The sequence below is a fragment of the Schistocerca piceifrons genome, chromosome 2, assembly GCF_021461385.2.
Source record: "Schistocerca piceifrons isolate TAMUIC-IGC-003096 chromosome 2, iqSchPice1.1, whole genome shotgun sequence".
NCBI lineage: Eukaryota > Metazoa > Arthropoda > Insecta > Orthoptera > Acrididae > Schistocerca > Schistocerca piceifrons.
Genome location: NC_060139.1, coordinates 628,685,567 through 628,708,406, shown reverse-complemented (window position 1 = coordinate 628,708,406; position 22,840 = coordinate 628,685,567). Strand labels below are relative to the sequence as shown.

General features: G+C 43.4%; 1 protein-coding gene across 2 annotated transcripts in view; it reads right to left on the bottom strand.

Moving 5' to 3' along the window:
• Nucleotides 1–22,840, bottom strand: part of LOC124776895 (geranylgeranyl transferase type-2 subunit alpha) — an 86,331-nt gene that overhangs the window by 33,465 nt on the left and 30,026 nt on the right. For both annotated transcript variants that reach the window (XM_047252082.1, XM_047252083.1), the window contains one exon: nt 10,791–10,978. In XM_047252082.1, the coding sequence (XP_047108038.1) occupies nt 10,791–10,978 (188 nt within the window). The remainder of the gene's footprint in view (nt 1–10,790; nt 10,979–22,840) is intronic.

Below are 22,840 nucleotides of genomic sequence, written 5' to 3'. Positions count from 1 at the left end.
CACATTTTTCTCTATGGAGCAATGTTTCACTTTATCACTGATCATAAGACTCTGATATCATTCTTCAGCCTGCCCGCTAAGCTGCCCAGTCAAATAGCCAACTAGTACCAGTTATGGGCTCTTTTCATCAGCAGATATAAGTAAGAGATACATTTCTGTCTAGTTAGCAGGCAAGAGCTGGTGTCCTGTCGTGCCTCCCAATGTGCACTGACTCAAGAGTTTGATAAAGACAAGGTCCTTTGTTTCCATTTAGATGATGAGGCCCAGCAAGCAATGGAGCACTTTCTCATTGCTGGATCCCACATCACAGGCACCATGGGCAAGGATACAACATTACTGCAACTGCTTTGCTACACCCAATGGCGGTAATCGAACCAAATCCCAATTGGAACTCAAACTCCCCAAAGTGCTATTTTCACCTCTTTCATAGGCTTGTGCTTGTGGACTGTCTAATTTTGTTACCAACAGACCAAAACTCTCCATGGGTAGGCCTTCTGGAACTCTTTTGGCCTGATATACTGTGTCTCCAGCACCATGGACGTTAAGGTTTATCCCCCACCAAGATTCTAGCCATATGCTACGTCTACTGGCCTGGCACTGATAGGCAGACTGAGCACCTCATTTTCAATTGTCGAAAATGTGAACCACAGCAAGCAGCACTTCGCTAGTCATTGTCACCCTGGCTGGTGTCCCCACAGCCTTGGAAGAGAATTCATTTCAATTCTGTCCACCTATTTCTGGACACTACCTGGTTGACAGTCATCAACACTTACTCCAAATTTACCTACATTGTTAACTCCATTCCACCAGTACGGAGGCCACTGTTAAGGCACTCATCAGACTTTTCACCATACAATACCTTTCCCACATGATTGTGTCAGATAATGGGCTGCAATTCTGGATGCATTCTGCTACCATCAGGGCATTCAACACACCTCACCACCTTTCCAATCCCAACCCAACAGGCAGCTGAAAGACTTGCATACACATTCAAACCCGATGAAGATGGCTCACCTACATACTGTACTTTAACCCTTTTCCTGGGTTCATACAGGGTTACACCTAAGGGGTTGAAAAATCTTGTGTAGCTACTCGAAGGTCACCAGCAGCACATGCTCCTGCACCTCCTGCTGCTGACTCCCGTCATGTCGCCCAATCCATCCTCTCTGCGTTTCTCACTGGGCACTTGACTATGGTTGTGGGGTTTTTGGCACCTGATCAAATGGATCCTAGTCATTGTCCAGCAGCAAAGGCTGTTTGTTCATGTTGGATAAGGATGGCAAGACGGTGACACACCATTGAGCCCAACTTTGCCTGCAGCACGGTAACTAGCCACCTATGTTTCTGATCACACTCCAGGAAGCTCCATGCAGCGACACCACATGACACTCCTCTACTTCCCAGTCTCCCATCTTTTCCCACTCCCACTATGATGACTTTATATCCTCCTTATCTGCAAGCCACCATGCCACCCCAGCTGTGAATCAGCCTCCTTTTCCAGGCCACCTACTGATAACCAGATGCTCGTGGAGTCACAGCAGGAAGCACCGCAAGACCTTCCTGACCAGCAACTCGAGCTGGGGTTTCGCTACATCTGTCTATTTCTGTGGTTGCTGTGGGCCACTCAGGTTTTTTGTCTTTGCTTGCCGTACTGTGCACTGACCATTCTCTAAACATGGAACTATTTGCTGTTACACTGGATTATTCTTGTGGCTTGCTCTTTTGGACCGAGTACTCCGCTTGTGACATTTGTAAGGAACTTTGACCGTAAAATATATCAGCTGACTGACATGTCATGCTATTATTTATGTTGTGAGTCACAATAACTGCAATTATTCCTTTAGATAATATGAGCACGATACATCCTTCGACAAATGTCTGCACAACTTTTACAGCACATAAGAAGGCATGTAATGGAGTGAAGCACAACAGCAAGACAATGCAGATTGTGACAATTGAGCCAATAGTGACATTCTGTGACATCTATCAGTTCCATGGGCTGCAGGCTAAGCAATGAACATCTGTTATTGGTTTTTCAAATCAGTGTGTCATTTTATCACTGTATTTATTGTGGATGATATAAAAGAAAACAACAAATATTACTTGAACAAGTATGAGAAACAGCATTCCCTGTACGTTAGTTTCCCAAGTATATGCTTTACCAGAATGCAGCTTTGAGTTACAATATCTACAGTCATGTAAACACCAAAAATTGACCCCCTTCCTCACTTCAATCTGAATTATAAATTACTTTGCTTCAGTTAAATATCATAGTGAATGCTTCTTCCAATTCTTTTATTTTCTTACTAATAATAATAATAAAAATAATAATAATAATAATAATAGAGAGGCCAATGAAGGCTTTATACGAATTTCATCCAGTATTTATAATATCAGCACTATTTACAGCTCACTCCAATGCACATTTACCTCAAGTAATTCAAGGCATCTCCATAGGATCAAATCTGCACAGCCAGACAGAGCTCTTAACCTTGCTCCTACAGTCTGTGTGTTAATTACTTTAAATCACCACCACACTCAGTTCTTGATAACTGAAGCTAAATCTATAACCTTCCCATAACCTGTATAACCTACAGACACTTACCCTAAATTATATAAAAAAAACTCTGCAAATGTCAGTTCTGCAAAAAGTTCAGGAATTAAAAGCAGAAAGAATTAGCCAATAGATATGGAGATCAGGTAATGTTTCAAGGTCTTGCTGGTTAATTGCAAATAAAATCAGAACAGTTCAATACAAACTAAAAGTAATAACATAGAACTGACTGTGAAAGATGACATTTCTGATGCCTTTCTATTTAGCAATATTTTTAATGATTTTTTCGAAGATATTGTTGAGGGTGATGTTTGCTCGAAACCGCATGCACAATGTACATTGTGTCAAGTAATAAACAGACCAGCAATACACTACCTGCTGTATACACCAATAACATTCTGCAGCTTATTAATGACAACGAATAAATAAACCAGCAGTATTAGATAAAAAATTCTCCACTTCTATTGAAGAAATATTAACTAGAGCTAGTGAAAGCATCACTTCAACTAATAAGCTGTATATCTCAAAATGGTTCATTCCCTGACAAGATGAAACTGTCTGTAATCAAACCTTTCACAAAAAGGGGCATTAAAACATGTTCAGAACTACACAGACCTATTGCCTTAATGTAAATATTTGGCAAATTGACTGAGAAAATAATGTTAACAAGCCTCTTGGAATATTATGAGGGGCAACCAAATGAAAACTGAACACCCAACACAACCGAACTATGTAATGATTCCATTCAAAAGTAAACAACACATGCCTTTTTTATCCCAGTGGAAGATGAAACAATCAATTTATGTTTTGTACAATGCAGTTGGCTGCAGACGAATCCACAATTGCATCCACTCTTGCATTTCCTTCTCCAACTGAAACCAACACCTATGCTTGTCTTTCTTCAGGTCAACAAAGATGTGAAAATCACATGGTGAAAGATCCAGGCTGTACGGATGCTGCTGCAGTGTTTCCCACTCAAATTCCTGAAGCATAGCCTTCATCCTATTGGCAGTGTGGAAGCGGGTGTTATTGTGCAACAGGATGATTCCATCTGACAGCATTCCTGGGTGTTTTGACTTTATGCACATCACAGTTTTTGCAGAGTGTCTATACAGTAATGTACACTGATTGTGGTTCCATGCTCAAGGAACTTGACAAGCAGACACTCCTTCAGTTGAAGAAAAAAGTCATCGTGAACTTACTGGATCTTGTGTGAACAGCTTTGGATTTTTTTTTGGCAGGCAAGATGTGGGATGTTTCCCCTGTTGGCTTTGCCATTGGGCTGTCATAATGCTGTCAGATGCAATCATCCTGCTGCATGATAATGCCTGCCCCCATACTGCCAATCGGACAAAGGCTACACGTCAGCGATTTGGGTAGAAAACAATGCACATCCTCCGTATAGCACAAATCTTTCATCGAGTGATTTTCAAATCTTTAGAAAGATACCCATGTACATCAGTTTCAGTTGGACAAGGAATTGCAGAAGAGGGTGCAGTTGTGGAGCCATCAGCAGCACTTTGTATGAAATAGTAATTAATTGTCTCATTTTCTAGAGCAATAAATGGCTTACAACACATGGTGATCACTTTTGAATGGAAACATTCCACAGTCCCATCACAGCAGGTGATTGGTTTTCATTTGACTACCCCTTATACAATGGTTTTAACGTATTAGGGGATTTCTAGCATGGTTTCAGGAGATGTCAGTACTGTTATAACATCAAGTTTAACAAATATATTTCAGAACGACACATCACATATAAGTCACAGAGTAAGTTGACAAGCAAGACATGTGTACACGTTAGCATTCGAATAAGCACTGAGTCCCAGTCTAGCGGCCGCTGCTCGACTGGCCGCTTAGGTGGTGCAGCTGCTGCATGGCTGGCAGACAGCGCCGCACATAGAGGACGCGCGTAATTGCGCGGCGGCGCTTTGAATGATCAACGAGTCACAACACTTTTCCCCCCTTTGAAATTGTTGCACTGGTCTTGATGGAGGTGTCCTGGAGATGGCTAACGTCCATAGGCGTTGTTTGACTCGCCGTAAAGTCTTGAGGAGGAGGCTTCCCGTACGGACGGAAGTGTCCCCGATGATAACGGGTCGAGATGACAGGAGACGTAGGGGTCGAATATGCTGGGGCCCCATGCACCAATCTGCCCGTTGCGGCAAGTCCAGTTGATATGACAGGAGACATGGGCGATGTGTCGGCGTCCGTTGGAGGAGGAGGTGAGTAGATTTGCTCTGACAGAGGATGGTCATCCGGTTCCTGCATGGGCACGTCTCCTGGTGGCGTCCGTTCTTGTGCTGGCATTGCGATGACGGTGAGAGGGCTGCGTTGTGAGTATTGAGAGATGCCAAGATCCCGAGCGTCAGGGAGAGCCGAAGGTGGTGTAGCGGCATTCGGAACAGGCGTTGCTGGCACACAAGGCCGAAGCTGGTCCGAATGACGCACTGCAACACCCGTGTCCGTCTGGATTTCATACAGGCGTCTGCCATGGTGTCTTAAGATGCGGCCCGGGCTCCATTTTGGCCGCCTGCCATATCCCCGTACCCAGACGAGGTCGTCGGCGGTGAACCGGCCAAGTGAAGGCACCCACGGCCGTGAGGTGGAAGGCCGCAGAAGATGAATTAGCGTGCGGGGCTGTCGGCCATGTAAGATCTCAGCCGGGCTGTGGTCGCCCATGGGGGTGAAACGGTAAGACGCCAGAAACTGGAGAAGCGCATCATCAGCAGCAGAAGAAGTCAGAAGTTTCCGCATCTGAGCCTTAAATCTGCGGACCAGTCGTTCAGCCTCACCGTTGGATTGTGGATGGAACGGCGGGGGCGTGACGAGCACAAAAATCCGCAAATTCGGAAGAGGCAAATTGCGGACCATTATCAGTAACAAGAGTAGAGGAGAGGCCTTCCAAAGAAAAACTGCGGGCGAGAGCACTGGTGGTTGCCGCGGTGGTAGGCAACGTGCAACAGACAATGAAAGGAAAGTTAGAGTAGGTGTCAATTACGAGGAGCCAATAAGTACCTAAAAAGAGTCCCGCAAAGTCAGCATGAATGCGCTCCCAGAGCTTCTCAGGCAAAGGCCACGGTGACAAAGATGACTTCGGGGCAGCGGCCTGTGACGCACAAGGGCCGCAGGCAGCGACCATGTGTGCTATTTCAGAGTCGATGCCAGGCCAGTACACATGATGGCGCGCCAGAGATTTTGTGCGAGACACACCCCAGTGCCCTTGGTGAAGGAGGCGCAAGACCAAAGCACGCAAAGACGCAGGTACCACAACACGCGGTGAAGCATTGTCAGTGGAGAGGAGGATAACACCATCCCTAGCCGTGAGGCGGTAGCGCAAAGCGTAGTAGTTCCGCAACGGATCAGAAGTCTTAGCGGACGGGCGATCTGGCCAACCCTTCTGAATACAGCGTAAAACCCGGGAGAGGGTAGGGTTAGAACCCGTAGCAGCCGACAGCCTGTCCCCAGTGATGGGGAACCCATCTACAACCCGCTGCTCGGCAACATCCAGGTGGAAACACAAAAGTTCGTCCCTATCGAATGCCTGATCAGGACCCATGGGAAGGCGAGACAGAGCATCAGCATTTGCATGTTGAGCCGTTGGCCGGAAATGAATCTCATAATTGAAACGAGACAAGTAAAGAGCCCAACGCTGGAGGCGGTGTGCAGCCTTGTCGGGAAGTGACGTTGATGGATGAAACGAGGAAACAAGTGGTTTGTGATCCATAACAAGATGAAATTTGGAGCCATAGAGAAAAACACCAAACTTATGAAGAGCATAAATAATGGCCAAAGCTTCTTTCTCAATTTGAGAATACTTTTGTTGGGCATCTGTGAGCGTTTTGGAGGCATAAGCAATGGGTTGTTCCGAACCGTCAAAAAAACGGTGCGCAAGGACTGCACCGAGCCCGTATTGAGAGGCATCTGTGTCAAGAAAAAGATGTTGGTCAGGTCGATAAGTAGCCAGGCACGGGGCCTGTTTCAGCATAGTCTTCAATTTCTGGAAAGCCGCTTCACATGACGCGGACCAGTGAAAAGGCACGTTTTTATGCAACAGGCGATGCAACGGCTGAGCCACCGAAGCCGCAGACGGTAAAACTTGTGATAGTATGCTATTTTCCCCAAGAAGGCCTGCAGTTCCTTAACAGATGTAGGGCGAGGAAGGGCATCGATCGCAGCGACAGTTTGCTGAAGCGGACGAATACCATCCTGAGAGAGTTGAAACCCCAAGTATGTGATAGATGCCTGAAACAATTGTGATTTCTGAAGATTACACGTAAGACCGGCAGTCTGTAAGACATGAAAAAGTGTGCGGAGATTTTGAAGATGTTCTTCAGTGGTGGAGCCAGTGACAACAATGTCGTCCACGTAATTGATACACCCAGGGACAGGGAGCAATAGTTGTTCCAAGAATCGCTGAAAGAGAGCAGGGGCGCTAGCAACCCCAAATGGCAAGCGTTGGTATTGATAGAGGCCGAAAGGCGTGTTAAGGACCAGAAACGTACGGGAAGCAGCGTCGAGAGGAAGTTGATGATAAGCTTCTGACAGGTCAATTTTAGAAAAATACTCGCCTCCAGCAAGTTTAGTGAACAGTTCGTCAGGACGGGGCATAGGGTAAGTGTCGATGAGGCATTGAGCATTTACAGTGGCTTTGAAATCACCACAGAGACGAATATCACCATTTGGCTTAGCAACGACGACGACAGGAGAGGACCACTCACTGGAAGTGACAGGAAGCAAGACCCCTGAAGTAGTGAGACGATCCAACTCCCGTTTTACCCGATCACGAAGGGCCACAGGAATGGGCCGAGCCCGAAAAAACTTAGGTCGAGCAGTGGGTTTGAGCGTGATATGAGCTTCAAAGTCGTTTGCACGGCCTAACCCAGGAGAAAAAAGGGACGAAAACGTAGTTGACAAGGAATCCAGTTGAGCATAAGGAAAAGCATCAGAGACAATATTGACAGAGTCATCTATGGAGAACCCAAAAACGCGAAAGGCATCGAAACCAAAAAGATTTTCCGCGTTGTTCTGGTCGACCACAAATATGGGAACAGTGCGAACAACAGATTTGTAAGATACGTCAGCATTAAACTGTCCCAAGAGAGAAATCTTCTGTTTATTATACGTCTGTAATTGCCAAGTGACAGGTGACAGGAGTGGAGAACCCAACTGAAGATACGTCTGAGAATTAATTATAGTGGCAGCAGAACCGGTATCCACTTGCATGCGAAAATCTCGACCAAGGATTTGGACAGTGAGGAATAACTTCCCTGAAATGGAAGAAGTGCAACTGACAGACAAGACAGAATCAGAATCAACATGATGTTCATGAACATCATGTATGCGGTCGGATTTGCAAACGGAAGACACATGACCTTTCTTTTTGCAATTGTGACACACAGCCCAACGTTGGGGACAATCCTCGCGTGCATGTTTCGTAAAACACCGTGGACATGAAGGAAGTTGCCGGGGGTTTTGCTGCAGTTTCTTAGCGGGTTGTTTACGGCTAGGCCGAGGCTGTGCGTGGGAGCGCACTGCGGCCACGTCGGCCGGCGGGGACGCGCCGCACACATCGTCAACAGCGCACAGAGGTTGTATTTCCCCGACATCACCCCACGCCTCTATTTGTGCTCCAGCGGCACGAGAAATTTCAAAAGACTGCGCAATGGAGAGAACTTCATCTAGAGTCAAATTCGCCAACTGAAGGGCACGTTGCCGAATTTCTTTGTCGGGCACCGACCGGATAATAGCATCCCGTACCATGGAATCGGCATAGGATTCTTTGTGAACGTCAGTAACAAATAGACACTTTTGACTCAGGCCGTGAAGTTCAGCAGCCCAAGCGCGATAGGATTGATGTGGTTGTTTTTGAAAACGATAAAAGGCAACATGTGAGGCTACCACATGCGTTTGCTTTTGAAAATAGACAGAAGTGAGCACATTTCAGCAAAGGAAAAAGATGCAGGATCCTTCAAAGGAGCCAATTGCGACAACAACTGATACATTTGAGGTGAAATCCAGGAAAGGAACAGAGACTTACATGGTTGTTCGTCCGTGACATGAAATGCCAAGAAGTGCTGTCGAAGACGTTTTTCATAATCAGACCAGTCTTCTGCCATCTCGTCGTAAGGAGGAAAAGGAGGTACAGCCAACGACGAGAAACACCCCACATTTGACGCCGCCATGAAATCGCGAATCGCCGCTGTGAGAAGCGTTTGCTGTTCAAGGAGATTTTGCAATAGTTGCTCGACAGTAGCCATGGAACCCTGTGGGTCAACGGTGAAAAGGAAAAATCCACTACCTCGTCGCCAATTGTTATAATGTCAAGTTTAACAAATATATTTCAGAACGACACAACACATATAAGTCACAGAGTAAGTTGACAAGCAAGACGTGTACACGTTAGCATTCGGATGAGCACTGAGTCCCAGTCTAGCGGCCGCTGCTCGGCTGGCCGCGTAGGTGGCGCAGCTGCTGCATGGCTGGCAGACAGCGCCGCATGTAGAGGACGCGCGTAATTGCGCGGCGGCGCTTCGAATGATCGGCGAGTCACAACAAGTACTACACCGCAGCAAGACAATTGGCCCATTATGTTCTTGAAAAAAATAAATGCAAAATGCCAAGCAGCAGGAGTTTTACTGGGCCTTTCCAAAGCTTTCAACACAGTACATCATCACACACACCTATTGAAAATTGCAATGAGTCGTGTCACTGAAAATCTCACACAGTTGTTAGGAGCATATTTCAAAGGCAACTACAGAGTACAGAAATTATGTATGATAATGGAGAAGTACTATCAAGGAGACATTTAGGAATAAGAAATGTAAACTTTGGTGTCTGTTCGTATATAATAGAAATTTGTTCCCAAGTTCTCTCGATAATAAGCATCTGATCACTGTGTACAACAATGCAACCTCTGATGTCTGTTGCACAGACTGTGAGCCCAGCTTTATTGAATAGAAAAGCCACAGTTTACTTTGAAAGAGACAACTTAAAAGTTAACATAGAAAAAGCAACTAATATTCACTTTAAACAGAGTGGTCCACGTAAACAAAATATTGTGAGTGATGAGATTCTGTCAAAAATCCTATTGGTGGAGGAGATTATCACCACCCATTAATTCTGAAACCCTGAGAACTGCACGTTCTGCAGATTAGTGTATCCTTCCTTGTCTTATGGAATAGTATTGTGGGGTGGAACCTGCCAGATGAATATGGAAAAGATTTTCGGGTTGCAGGAGACAGCCTTGGTGATTGTAGTGAAAGTAAAACAAAAAACATCTTGTGGAAGCTTATTTTAGTTTAGCATTCTCAGAGTTTGTACCATGATAGGTATGATAGAAAGCATACAACACATTTCTATATGGTTAATAGCAGATCAACTTTAACACAAAAAAAAACTGTGCCAAAGGAGCCGTTTTTCATCATTTGTTAGCTAACTATCTTCAGATGTTATAGAATATACCTTTAAAAAGCAACTTCAGTGGTGGCTTATGCATAAATGCCTGTATAACTTGGTGTACCATGAATAATATTGACGATGCCCATGTATGTAAAATTGGTTGTTATGAGCAGTAAAATAAACTTAAAATTCTCTAGTAAATCATTAATATTATGACAGAAATTTCCTAAACAGCATTTATCTTCTTTAAAAAGCATGGAGAACAGTGGAAAGAGTGAACAAGTGGTACCAACCAGAACTATGGAGCAACTAAACTAACTGAAATATAACCATATGCTTGACGCATTTACCCTGCTACTCAAAATGAGGAATCTTCCAGTTAAAAAAATTTTTAAAAAATTATTGACACAGACAGTTATAATCAATATTACACTGAAGATGTAGTGACATTAGACACTGTGTGCACAGCAAGAGACACAGAAAGGATCTTTCGGTGCAGCAAAGAATGTTTATTAGCACTGTAGAAATTATACATTATTCTCTGAATGTCTAGCAGTTACCAACGGAGTTTCAATAAAGAGATCTATGGATTGCCTGCACATGTGAGTTACAGGGTAAATATATTATTCACAGCATAATTACCCATTTCCTTTACTGTCCAACAACTCAGCTCTATTCCAGAGTTTAAGCAGTGACATAGCTCATTTTTTGCAGATTAGCATTTGAACAGACATAAATAAAGTAGGACACAAGATAAACTTTAGCTGCTTTCTTATGATGCCTTTCTTTTACAAAGTGACAGCAGATAAATGAACAAAAGAACAATACTTGCAATTTCTTTCATCCATATCCAGATACTTATTGCACAGTGCCAATTCTCTTGACCAATTAGATTCAGGCATATTATCAAGAACCCAAGCACGGTGATGCCATGCTCCATATGATTTTGGATTAACATGCAATGTACGTTCTGTCAACTGCAATTCTGTTTCCATGAGTTGTTGCATTTGGTCTTTGGACCTAAATTAAAAACACAATGTAATCATTCTTTTGTAGAAGCAGTTATGACAATAGTCATTATTACAATAATTATAAATATATTTAAAAATAACAACATCAATAATTAATATCATCATCTCTGGTTGAGGGAAAACTTATCTAATGAAGCAGAAAGGAAAAAAAGCAACCTTTCTCTACATCTTTGTCATGACAAATTAATTCAACAGGTGAAATGAATGTAATATTATGCAGGACATCTGAGTATTTACTATATTAAGCTAGTAAAAACAATACCAATTTGTGGAGGCTAAGAAAGGAATGGAAGGTTCATCTGAAACAGGGGACAACAAACAATTGTATGCAAATGAATCCAGTATGCAGCGGAGTGTGCACCGAGACGAAACTTCCTGGCACATTGAAACCTTGTACCAGACAGGGACTCAAACTTGGAACATTGGCTTTCTCAGGCAAGTACTCTACCAACTGACCTACCTGAGCACAACTCATGTCCTGTCCTCACACCTGTACAACTGCCAGTACCTCACCTCCTCCCTTCCAAACTTACAGAAGTTCTCCTCCAAAACCCCCAGGCTGCGGCTAAGCCACAACTCTGCAATATCCTTTCTTCGAAGTGTGCCAGTCCTACAAGTTATACAGGAGAATTTCTGTGAAATTTGACAGGTAAGAGATGAGGTACTGGTGGAAGTAAAGCTGTGAGGACAATTTGTAAGCCTTGCTTGGGTAGCTCTATTGGTAAAGCACTTGCCTGCGAAAGGCTAAGGACACAAATTCGAAATCTGTTCGAGGACACAGTTTTACTCTGCCAGGAAGCTTCAATCGTATGTACAATGATATCTATAAACTGACAACTGTATACACAGCAGCAGAAAAATAAGCCTACTTTCATCATGGATTTCTATATTAATGACATGGGTGTCAGTTATAAATTCTTTGTGGTGTCCAACTTGACGTTCATCTAGAAAGCAAACAACCATGTGGATATCTAGAACCCAATTATAACCATGTTTACGTTAATACATTAGGATAGGAAATCCATCCTACCTTATAAGCACATTGTTGTGTATGTTACTAGTGTGACTTCTTAGGCAGTGACATTTCTTGGTCACATTTGACATATCTGTCAAATAATGTAAATGTGGAACTCACTGGTACACCAAAGGGTCTCTCTTATTTACATTTTGTTACTTCTGAGGTCATATTTGTACGCATCCGAGATATGCATTCATGTATGTAAAATACCATACTTGGACAATTAGTATGCAAAGGTAGAATAAAAAAATTGTATGTGTGTGTGTGTGTGTGTGTGTGTGTGTGTGTGTGTCTATATATATATATATACACATCGACTCAGCCAATGAACACACCTGTCAACTCCTATCCCTAATCAAAGTCCTCAATCTTTCCTCTCCCACATCCACACCGGCTATTCAGAGCATCCTCCTACAGGCCAACCGCAAATTAGAACAGCATGCCACCCTCCACCTTAAAAAACTATCCAATCTCCTGGTTTCCCGCCTCCGGAAAGGCAACTCACTCACCCTTCACAAACTTTCCAGCAAACTTCAACCTCCTCTCATTACACACAAACCCAGTCTCTCCCATCTACTCAATCTCCCACTTCCAGCTCCACTCCCTCCAAAACCTCAAAATTCCAATCAACACAATCTGGAACCACGACACCCTAATTCAGTAGTTAACCTTTCCTCCAAACCTCTCTCTCAATCCGAAACCTCTGTCCTATCCAAAGGCCTCACCTTCAGCCCCACTCCCAGATTCAACCAAACAGCCCTCGTCAAAGATTTACTGTCCTACACTCGTACTCTCTGCTGGAAATCTCACTTTGCCACGAAGAAAAATGATCCTAATCCTACTCCTAATGATCCAACTCCCCAAGACACTATCCAAATTGAACCCTGCCTGGAACAGTTCCGTCCTCTGTCACAGCGGGACCCACCTCCTCTTCCTCAAAAACACCCCCTCCAAACCTTCCAGGAATTTCTGACTTCCAGCCTTGCCTCTCAGTCCTTCTTGAAAAACCTTAATCCTACTCCCAACATCACCACTGCTGAAGCCCAAGCTATCCGTGATCTGAAGGCTGACCGTTCCATCGTCATTCTTCCGGTGGACAAGGGTTCCACGACAGTGGTACTTGATCGTCGGGAGTATGTGGCTGAGGGACTGCGTCAGCTTTCAGACAACACCACATACAAAGTTTGCCAAGGTAATCCCATTCCTGATGTCCAGGCCGAGCTTCAAGGAATCCTCAGAACCTAAGGCCCCCTACAAAACCTTTCACCAGACTCCATCAACCTCCTGACCCCACCGACACCCCGCACCCCCACCTTCTTCCTAAAATTCACAAACCCAATCATCCCGGCCGTCCCATTGTAGCTGGTTACCAAGCCCCCACAGAACGTATCTCTGCCTACGTAGATCAACACCTTCAACCCATTACATGCAGTCTCCCATCCTTCATCAAAGACACCAACCACTTTCTCGAACGCCTGGAATCCTTACCCAGTCTGTTACCCCCGGAAACCATCCTTGTAACCATTGATGCCACCTCCTTATACACAAATATTCCGCACGTCCAGGGCCTCGCGGCAATGGAGCACTTCCTTTCACGCCAATCACCTGCCACCCTACCTAAAACCTCTTTCCTCATTACCTTAGCCAGCTTCATCCTGACCCACAACTTCTTCACTTTTGAAGGCCAGACATACCAACAACTAAAGGGAACAGCCATGGGTACCAGGATGGCCCCCTCGTACACCAACCTATTCATGGGTCGCTTAGAGGAAACCTTCTTGGTTACCCAGGCCTGCAAACCCAAAGTTTGGTACAGATTTATTGATGACATCTTTATGATCTGGACTCACAGTGAAGAAGAACTCCAGAATTTCCTCTCCAACCTCAACTCCTTTGGTTCCATCAGATTCACCTGGACCTACTATAAATCCCATGCCACTTTCCTTGACGTTGATCTCCATCTGTCCAATGGCCAGCTTCACACGTCTGTCCACATCAAACCCACCAAGCAGCAACAGTACCTCCATTATGACAGCTGCCACCCATTCCACATCAAACGGTCCCTTCCCTACAGCCTAGGTCTTCGTGGCAAACGAGTCTGCTCCAGTCCGGAATCCCTAAACCATTACACCAACAACCTGAAAACAGCTTTCGCATCCCACAATTACCCTCCCGACCTGGTACAAAAGCAAATAACCAGAGCCACTTCCTCATCCCTTCAAACCCAGAACCCCCCCACAGAAGAACCCCAAAAGTGCCCCACTTGTGACAGGATACTTTCCGGGACTGGATCAGACTCTGAATGTGGCTCTCCAGCAGGGATACAACTTCCTCAAATCCTGCCCTGAAATGAGATCCATCCTTCATGAAATCCTCCCCACTCCACCAAGAGTGTCTTTCCGCCGTCTACCTAACCTTCGTAACCTCTTAGTTCATCCCTATGAAATCCTCAAACCACCTTCCCTACCCTCTGGCTCCTACCCTTGTAACCGCCCCTGGTGTAAAACCTGTCCCATGCACCCTCCCACCACCACCTACTCCAGTCCTGTAACCCGGAAGGTGTACACGATCAAAGGCGGAGCCACATGTGAAAGCACCCACGTGATTTACCAACTGACCTGCCTACACTGTGAAGCTTTCTATGTGGGAATGACCAGCAACAAACTGTCCATTCGCATGAATGGACACAGGCAGACAGTGTTTGTTGGTAATGAGGATCACCCTGTGGCTAAAAATGCCTTGGTGCACGGCCAGCACATCTTGGCACAGTGTTACACCGTCTGGATGATCTGGATACTTCCCACTAACACCAACCTGTCAGAACTCCGGAGATGGGAACTTGCCCTTCAGTATATCCTCTCTTCTCGCTATCCGCCAGGCCCCAACCTCCGCTAATTCCAAGTTGCCGCCGCTCCTACCTCACCTGTCTTTCAACAACATCTTTGCCTCTTTACTTCCACCTCGACTGACATCTCTGCCCAAACTCTTTGCCTCTACAAATGTCTGCCTGTGTCTGTGTATAAGCGGATGGATATGCGTGTGTGTGCGAGTGTGTACCTGTCCTTTTTTCCCCCTAAGGTAAGTCTTTCCGCTCCCGGGATCGGAATGACTCCTTACCCTCTCCTTTAAAACCCACATCCTTTCATCTTTCCCTTTACTTCCCTCTTTCCTGACGAAGCAACCGTTGGTTGCGAAAGCTAGAATTTTGTGTGTATGTTTGTGTTTGTTTGTTTGTATGTCTATCGACCTGCCAGCGCTTTTGTTTGGTAAGTCTCATTATCTTTGTATATATAAAAATAACAACATCAATAATTAATATCATCATCTCTGGTTGAGGGAAAACTTATCTAATGAAGTAGAAAGGAAAAAAAGCAACCTTTCTCTACATCTTTGTCATGGCAAATTAATGCAACAGATGAAATGAATATAATATTATGCAGGACATCTGAGTATATATATACAATTTATATAAAAATAGAGCTGTCATGAACTACACACTGAGCAAGTTGGTCTTAATGTAAAACCTATGTGTTTCATACAATGAGATTGTAAATTTAGACTTAGATTCAATGGTGACCAACAGATCATGTGAAATTTTAAGATTTTTTCATGCAGGAGATGAAGAGCCTTCAAACTGAGATTATTCAATTTGTTGTCCTCTGTATCAGATGCCATTGGCAGTATGTTATACAGCCAAATATGGGTTTGGCTAATAAACATTTTAAGTTCAGCTCATGAGGTTCAGAAGAAGTTCTTTAAGAAACAGTCTACTCGTTTTTCTGTGTTCAAAGTACAAGGTGACTAGAAATGGATACTGTTATACAGAGTGTTACTATCATTAGTAAGCACAAGTCAAGCTCAGTAATTAATGGATCCATTACTCGATCTTGCTTTTTTGCTTGTATGGCACCACATGGATTGTGGGCAATGAACACCCAAGACCTTACTAACAAAAATAGTGGAGACACACATATTTACACATAATTTTAATGGGAAATAAATGGTGCATACAAGCATCAGTACACAAAATGCAAATGCTTTTGGTTATTTGTCTGGCAGCACTTATTTACTAAAGAGATCTGAGTGTACCAGTGTAAAGACATTTCTCAACATACTGATACTATTAGCATGGTTCTTATATGAGACTTGATTGGCTTTAAAGGAAGAATTGTGATCTTTTGTGGGCATTCATCTCTTTTGAAGCAACAAAGACTTCAGAATATGTTGCAACAACACAGACTTCATAATAGGTTGCAGTCAGATGTCAGAACCTGGCCAGGTTCTGATAGTAGCTTCTGCAGCTCCACAGCAGCAGGGCCACTGGAGGGTTTTTTGTTGTGAAAGAGATTCATATTCATCACACAAGTGGTTGACAAAATAAACAACAAAACAGATTCCTCAGACAATGTTATGGCCTTGTAAGGTGGCAAGGGTGAAATGTTCATGAAGCAGTGTCACTCATTTGCTCCCGAAAGCAGCATGACACAATTACAGAACTGGCTGCTTCCACAGTTGTCCTGAAGATTATGGGATGGTGCTTCAGTAGCAAATGGTTCAAATGGCTCTGAGCACTATGGGACTTAACATCTATGGTCATCAGTCCCCTAGAACTTAGAACTACTTAAACCTAACTAACCTAAGGACATCACACAACACCCAGTCATCACGAGGCAGAGAAAATCCCTGACCCCGCCGGGAATCGAACCCGGGAACCCGGGCGCTTCAGTAGCATGGTAATATGATTTACCCATTGCTGGACTCTGACTGCAAATCAGGTGGTGGCACTCAAAATGTTACAGAACACGTAACTAACATCCTGACTAAACCTTATACACTTTTCAGTTTTAATGGTAGAGCTGCAAAATTTATAAGTGAAGGTCAATCATGAAACTTCCTGGCAGATTGAAACTGTGTGCCAGACCGAGACTCGAACTCGGGACCTTTGCCTTTCACGGGCAAGTGCTCTACCAGCTGAGCTACCGAAGTACAACTCACGCCCCATCCTCACAGCTTTACTTTTGCCAGTACCTCGCCTCCTACCTTCCAAACTTTACAGAAGCTCTCCTGCGAACCCTGCAGGTAGGTAGGAGACGAGGTACTGGCAGAAGTAAAGCTGTGAGGACGGGGCGTGAGTCGTGCTTGGGTAGCTCAGTTCGTAGAGCACTTGCCCGCGAAAGGCAAAGGTCCCGAGTTCGAGTCTCGATCCAGCACACACTTTTAATCTGCCAGTAAGTTTCATATCAGCGCACACTCCGCTGCAGAGTGAAAATCTCATTCTGGAAGGTCAATCATATTACCATCATGTTGTATAACATTTTGAGTGATGTTATCTGACTTACAAAATTTTTTCCAGAAAATTATAGATTACAATGTATTTTTTCAGAAATTTCACTTAAATTCTGGAGAAGCCAGGTTAAAACTCTATGGCACAGATTTAATAGTATTCCAAGCCTCATCTCAGAATCATTTGTACTAAAATACACTCCTGGAAATGGAAAAAAGAACACATTGACACCGGTGTGTCAGACCCACCATACTTGCTCCGGACACTGCGAGAGGGCTGTACAAGCAATGATCACACGCACGGCACAGCGGACACACCAGGAACCGCGGTGTTGGCCGTCGAATGGCACTAGCTGCGCAGCATTTGTGCACCGCCGCCGTCAGTGTCAGCCAGTTTGCCGTGGCATACGGAGCTCCATCGCAGTCTTTAACACTGGTAGCATGCCACGACAGCGTGGACGTGAACCGTATGTGCAGTTGACGGACTTTGAGCGAGGGCGTATAGTGGGCATGCAGGAGGCCGGGTGGACGTACCGCCGAATTGCTCAACACGTGGGGTGTGAGGTCTCCACAGTACATCGATGTTGTCGCCAGTGGTCGGCGGAAGGTGCACGTGCCCGTCGACCTGGGACCGGACCGCAGCGACGCACGGATGCACGCCAAGACCGTAGGATCCTACGCAGTGCCGTAGGGGACCGCACCGCCACTTCCCAGCAAATTAGGGAGACTGTTGCTCCTGTGGTATCGGCGAGGACCATTCGCAACCGTCTCCATGAAGCTGGGCTACGGTCCCGCACACCGTTAGGCCGTCTTCCGCTCACGCCCCAACATCGTGCAGCCCGCCTCCAGTGGTGTCGCGACAGGCGTGAATGGAGGGACGAATGGAGACGTGTCGTCTTCAGCGATGAGAGTCGCTTCTGCCTTGGTGCCAATGATGGTCGTATGCGTGTTTGGCGCCGTGCAGGTGAGCGCCACAATCAGGACTGCATACGACCGAGGCACACAGGGCCAACACCCGGCATCATGGTGTGGGGAGCGATCTCCTACACTGGCCGTACACCACTGGTGATCGTCGAGGGGACACTGAATAGTGCACGGTACATCCAAACCGTCATCGAACCCATCGTTCTACCATTCCTAGACCGGCAAGGGAACTTGCTGTTCCAACAGGACAATGGACGTCCGCATGTATCCCGTGCCACCCAACGTGCTCTAGAAGGTGTAAGTCAACTACCCTGGCCAGCAAGATCTCCGGATCTGTCCCACATTGAGCATGTTTGGGACTGGATGAAGCGTCGTCTCACGTGGTCTGCACGTCCAGCACGAACGCTGGTCCAACTGAGGCGCCAGGTGGAAATGGCATGGCAAGCCGTTCCACAGGACTACATCCAGCATCTCTACGATCATCTCCATGGGAGAATAGCAGCCTGCATTGCTGCGAAAGGTGGATATACACTGTACTAGTGCCGACATTGTGCATGCTCTGTTGCCTGTGTCTATGTGCCTGTGATTCTGTCAGTGTGATCATGTGATGTATCTGACCCCAGGAATGTGTCAATAAAGTTTCCCCTTCCTGGGACAATGAATTCACGGTGTTCTTATTTCAATTTCCAGGAGTGTATATGGTGATAAATGAGTCTGCATATACCATCTGATCAGCCAAAGTACCTAATGGCAGTAATAAATGTTCTTGGTAAGTGCCAGTAATGAGAAAAATTTGCTGATTTACATAAAAATGTGGCAGACAACTTAGCAAGTTAATTACTACAATATTCTATTATTTTCAAATAACCTACTGCTGAAGCAATGAGCAGTGGCAAAGGAACTGATGATTCTGGATGAAGGCATTCACCAAATGTTTAGATAGTTGTTACAATATTTCTTTGAATGTAACAAGCATTAAGAATGGAAACATGCAGTTATCACATTATTGGGTCGTTGAATGACTGAACACCATGAAGGCCTCAATTAAGTCAAGAAGAAACTATGTGCTTGACACATTTTATGTCACCCTAATCTGACAATGTCAAATATGGAAGGGAAAAGGGGAGAGGGTGTTATGGGGAAAAAATATACAAGCTATTCAAAAGAATCAAAAACTCAGCTCCCACTTTCTAGTGAGATCTAACACAGGAGTTCCTTAGAGTACCATACTAAGATCAGACCTGTTCCTAGTATAAATCAGCAACTTTCCCAATAATGTTAGTTATGAGAAATATTATAATTATTGAAAACTCCTCGCAGAGAAAGTAAATCAAACCCTCAAATAAGTTTACAACTGGTCAGTATGCAATCACGTGATACTGACCTTATGTTATCCATGTTGTGTTGTCTAAGAAATTGTGACTGGTTATGACAATAAAAGATAAATTACAACAATTATATGTGCCAGTCACTTTTTATTTAATCTCTCAACATGTTTCGAGGACTTATACCCTCCATTCAGGTGGATCAGTGCTTTACATTATGTTTTGAGCTTCATTTCACTACAAATAAGCTATAATCAACACTTATTACTGTAATATGGCACTAAAATTGCAAATTTTAAACAATAGAAAAGCTACTTATATGCTCCAGCAGAATAACCCTGAGGTTCATCACAAATACGCATTTTCATCTTTAGATGTCACACAGCTCGTGGTCTAGGGGCTAGCGTTGCTGCATCTGGATCACAGGGTCCCAGGTTTGATTCCCAGCCAGGTTGGGGATTTTCTCTGCCCGGGGACTGGGTTTTGGTGTTATCATCATCATCATCCATGAGAGTGACTGTACTGGATTGTGAAAAGAAAATTTACTGTGGAAAAACTGGGACTTTGTATAGGTGCTGATGATCATGCAGTTGAGCGCCCCACAAACCAATCATCATCAACACAAATATGAACCACTAACTAGGAACAGGAAAAAATTGTTTTATTTTATGGTAAAATTTGGTATTATTTTTTGCCAATTTCTGTGTTATTTTTTCCCTTTTTGTTATTTATTTTTTGTAATTTCGGTGCTAGTTTTGGCCAACTTTGAAGTTTTTTTTCAGGTTTTGTCACTTTTTTTGTCAGTTCCGGTATTACTTTTTTTGCTAACTTCTGCATTACTTTTTTTGCTAGATTTGGTGATTCTTTTGCCAATTTTGCTGTAATTTTTGACAAATTTGCTGTATTTTTGCCAATGTTGCTGTTATACTTTTGCCAAATTCGCTGTCATACTTTAACCAATTTCTTCGTGTTTATTGCCAAATTCGGTATTTTTTGCCAATTTTGGTGCTTTTTTTGTGTCACATCTTAGTTCTGTATGCACGTAACTAACTGTTGTATTGAAGTTATAGGAATGCAGTTGCAACATTCGATAACTATCAGTTACAAATATTGGTAAACTGTCGTCCTCAGATTTATAACATTTTTTTTATACTGGAAAACGACAGATTTCGTGACACTTTGTAAAAATTGCTGCTTTTGCACTATTTCACTAAAAACTACCGATTTTGCTTTATTTTTCGTGTTTCATTTTTGCGAAATTTTCCTGCCCCTACCAATAACAAACTGTCCAGAGATTGCACAGATGTAGTTACAGTGCCTTGTAAGTCAAAGAGCATTCATTACTAGTTTACACTGTGAATCAAATATACAGATAACAGATACATAATTGTTTATTTCTTTACAATCTTTTTGCTTAAGATTATTCTTCTTCTTCTGCTTTTACGGTCTCATTGGACCACTTCAGTCAATCTTTTTCTGGTCACTTTCTTTATTAAGTTATCTTTCCAAACTGCTCAATATCTTTTCATTCATTCTGATCTTTTTTGCCATTCCTCATCTGTAAATGCCATTTTTATTGTTTGTTGTTTGCTATTCTGGTTTTATATCTTATTTTTTATGTTTTTCAGTTCCTTTAACATGTTTTTTTTCTTTTTTTCCAAGTTGTACAGGGTTAACTCTAGCTCTTTCATATTTTCCATGATTTCCTTTTCCACCCTAATTGCTGCTTCATGATCCAAAGTTTCTGTATAATTTTTCTTGGTTATCTGGTTTTTGGTGTCCTCATAATGTGACCATGAAAAGAGATCCTTTTTTTTTCATATATTATCTGCAATGGGCTCCATTTTGCCGGCCACCATTTCATTTCACATGGTCCAGCTTTTCCATCTTTTTGATATTTCTTATTTATGTAAGTTATATATTCTTCTCTCCACCTTTAGGATTTTGTCAATTCTGTTTTTCTGGGTGGCTCTGAAAATTATTTCAGTTTCTCACCTCTGTTTTCTCTTGTAATGTTTTAATTTAGTTTTAACTGACACATATTTTTATTGTATGTAGACTGTATTAATTTTTGAGCTTTTATCATTTTGCCAGTTCTTTCTTGCCAAGCAGGTTTCTCATCCAAGTTTTATGTTACAATTTCTCCTATTTCACTATTTTTACTTTCCTGTTATTGACTGCTATATGGTTGGTTACTAGTGGATCTACTACCATTACTCATTATTTCCAAATGATATTTAGAGTCCTACTTTTTCTGCTGTATTTTTTAGGCTAGTTATTTGATTTCTGGCTTCTTGAATGTTATTAGCTAGCAATGCTAAGTCATCTGCGAATACCAAACAATTTGATCTTTCTTGGTTCAAATTCTTATGTTTTTAGGATTTTCTTTGCACCATTCCCTCATCATGTACTCCAGAGCGAAGTTGAAAAGTAATGGCAATAAACCATCTCTCTGTCTTAACCCTGTTTAAATCATAACTGACATTTATTTTAGATTTGGTATTTTTTAGAGTTAAGTAAAGGTTATGGTTTGTTATTTTTGTCTTCTTGATCAATCAATACATGACTCGGAGCCCATGTCATGGCTTCTGTAAAATACCATTAATCTCGTGCCAAATAACCCTTTACCAATTTCAAACTGATTACCTGTTCTTCTCCATGGTCTGAATCTTCCTCTTCTAGCTCCAGTTCAAGTTCACCATTATAATGACAGTACAGAATTCTTGACATGGCTATATATATGATATCCAAAAGGTAAATTCCTCTATAGTTGTCTGGATTTGACTTGTCTCCTTTTTGTGTAATAGATGGTTGGTTGGTTGGGTTGGGGAAGGAGACCTGACAGCGAGGTCATCGGTCTCATCGGATTAGGGAAGGACGGGGAAGGAAGTCGGCCGTGCCCTTTGAAAGGAACCATCCCGGCATTTGCCCGGAGCGATTTAGGGAAATCACGGAAAACCTAAATCAGGATGGCCGGACGCGGGATTGAACCGTCGTCCTTCCGAATGCGAGTCCAGTGTCTATCCACTGTGTGTAATAGATGGATTACAGCAGTAGTCCAATGTTCTGGTAGTTCTTCCTTGTTCCACATTTTCACTATGCATTGGTGTAATGATATCTTCACTGGTTCTGCTGCATATTTCAAAAGTTCTATGAATGTTTGACCTTCTCCACTTGCTTTGTAGTTTTTGAGCTATTTTAAAGATTTGTAGACTTCGTGGATTGTGGGTGGGTTTATATTTTCTGCTGGTATTTTAATACGGGTATTCACATATATCGGGGGATCTTCTCAATATAGTAC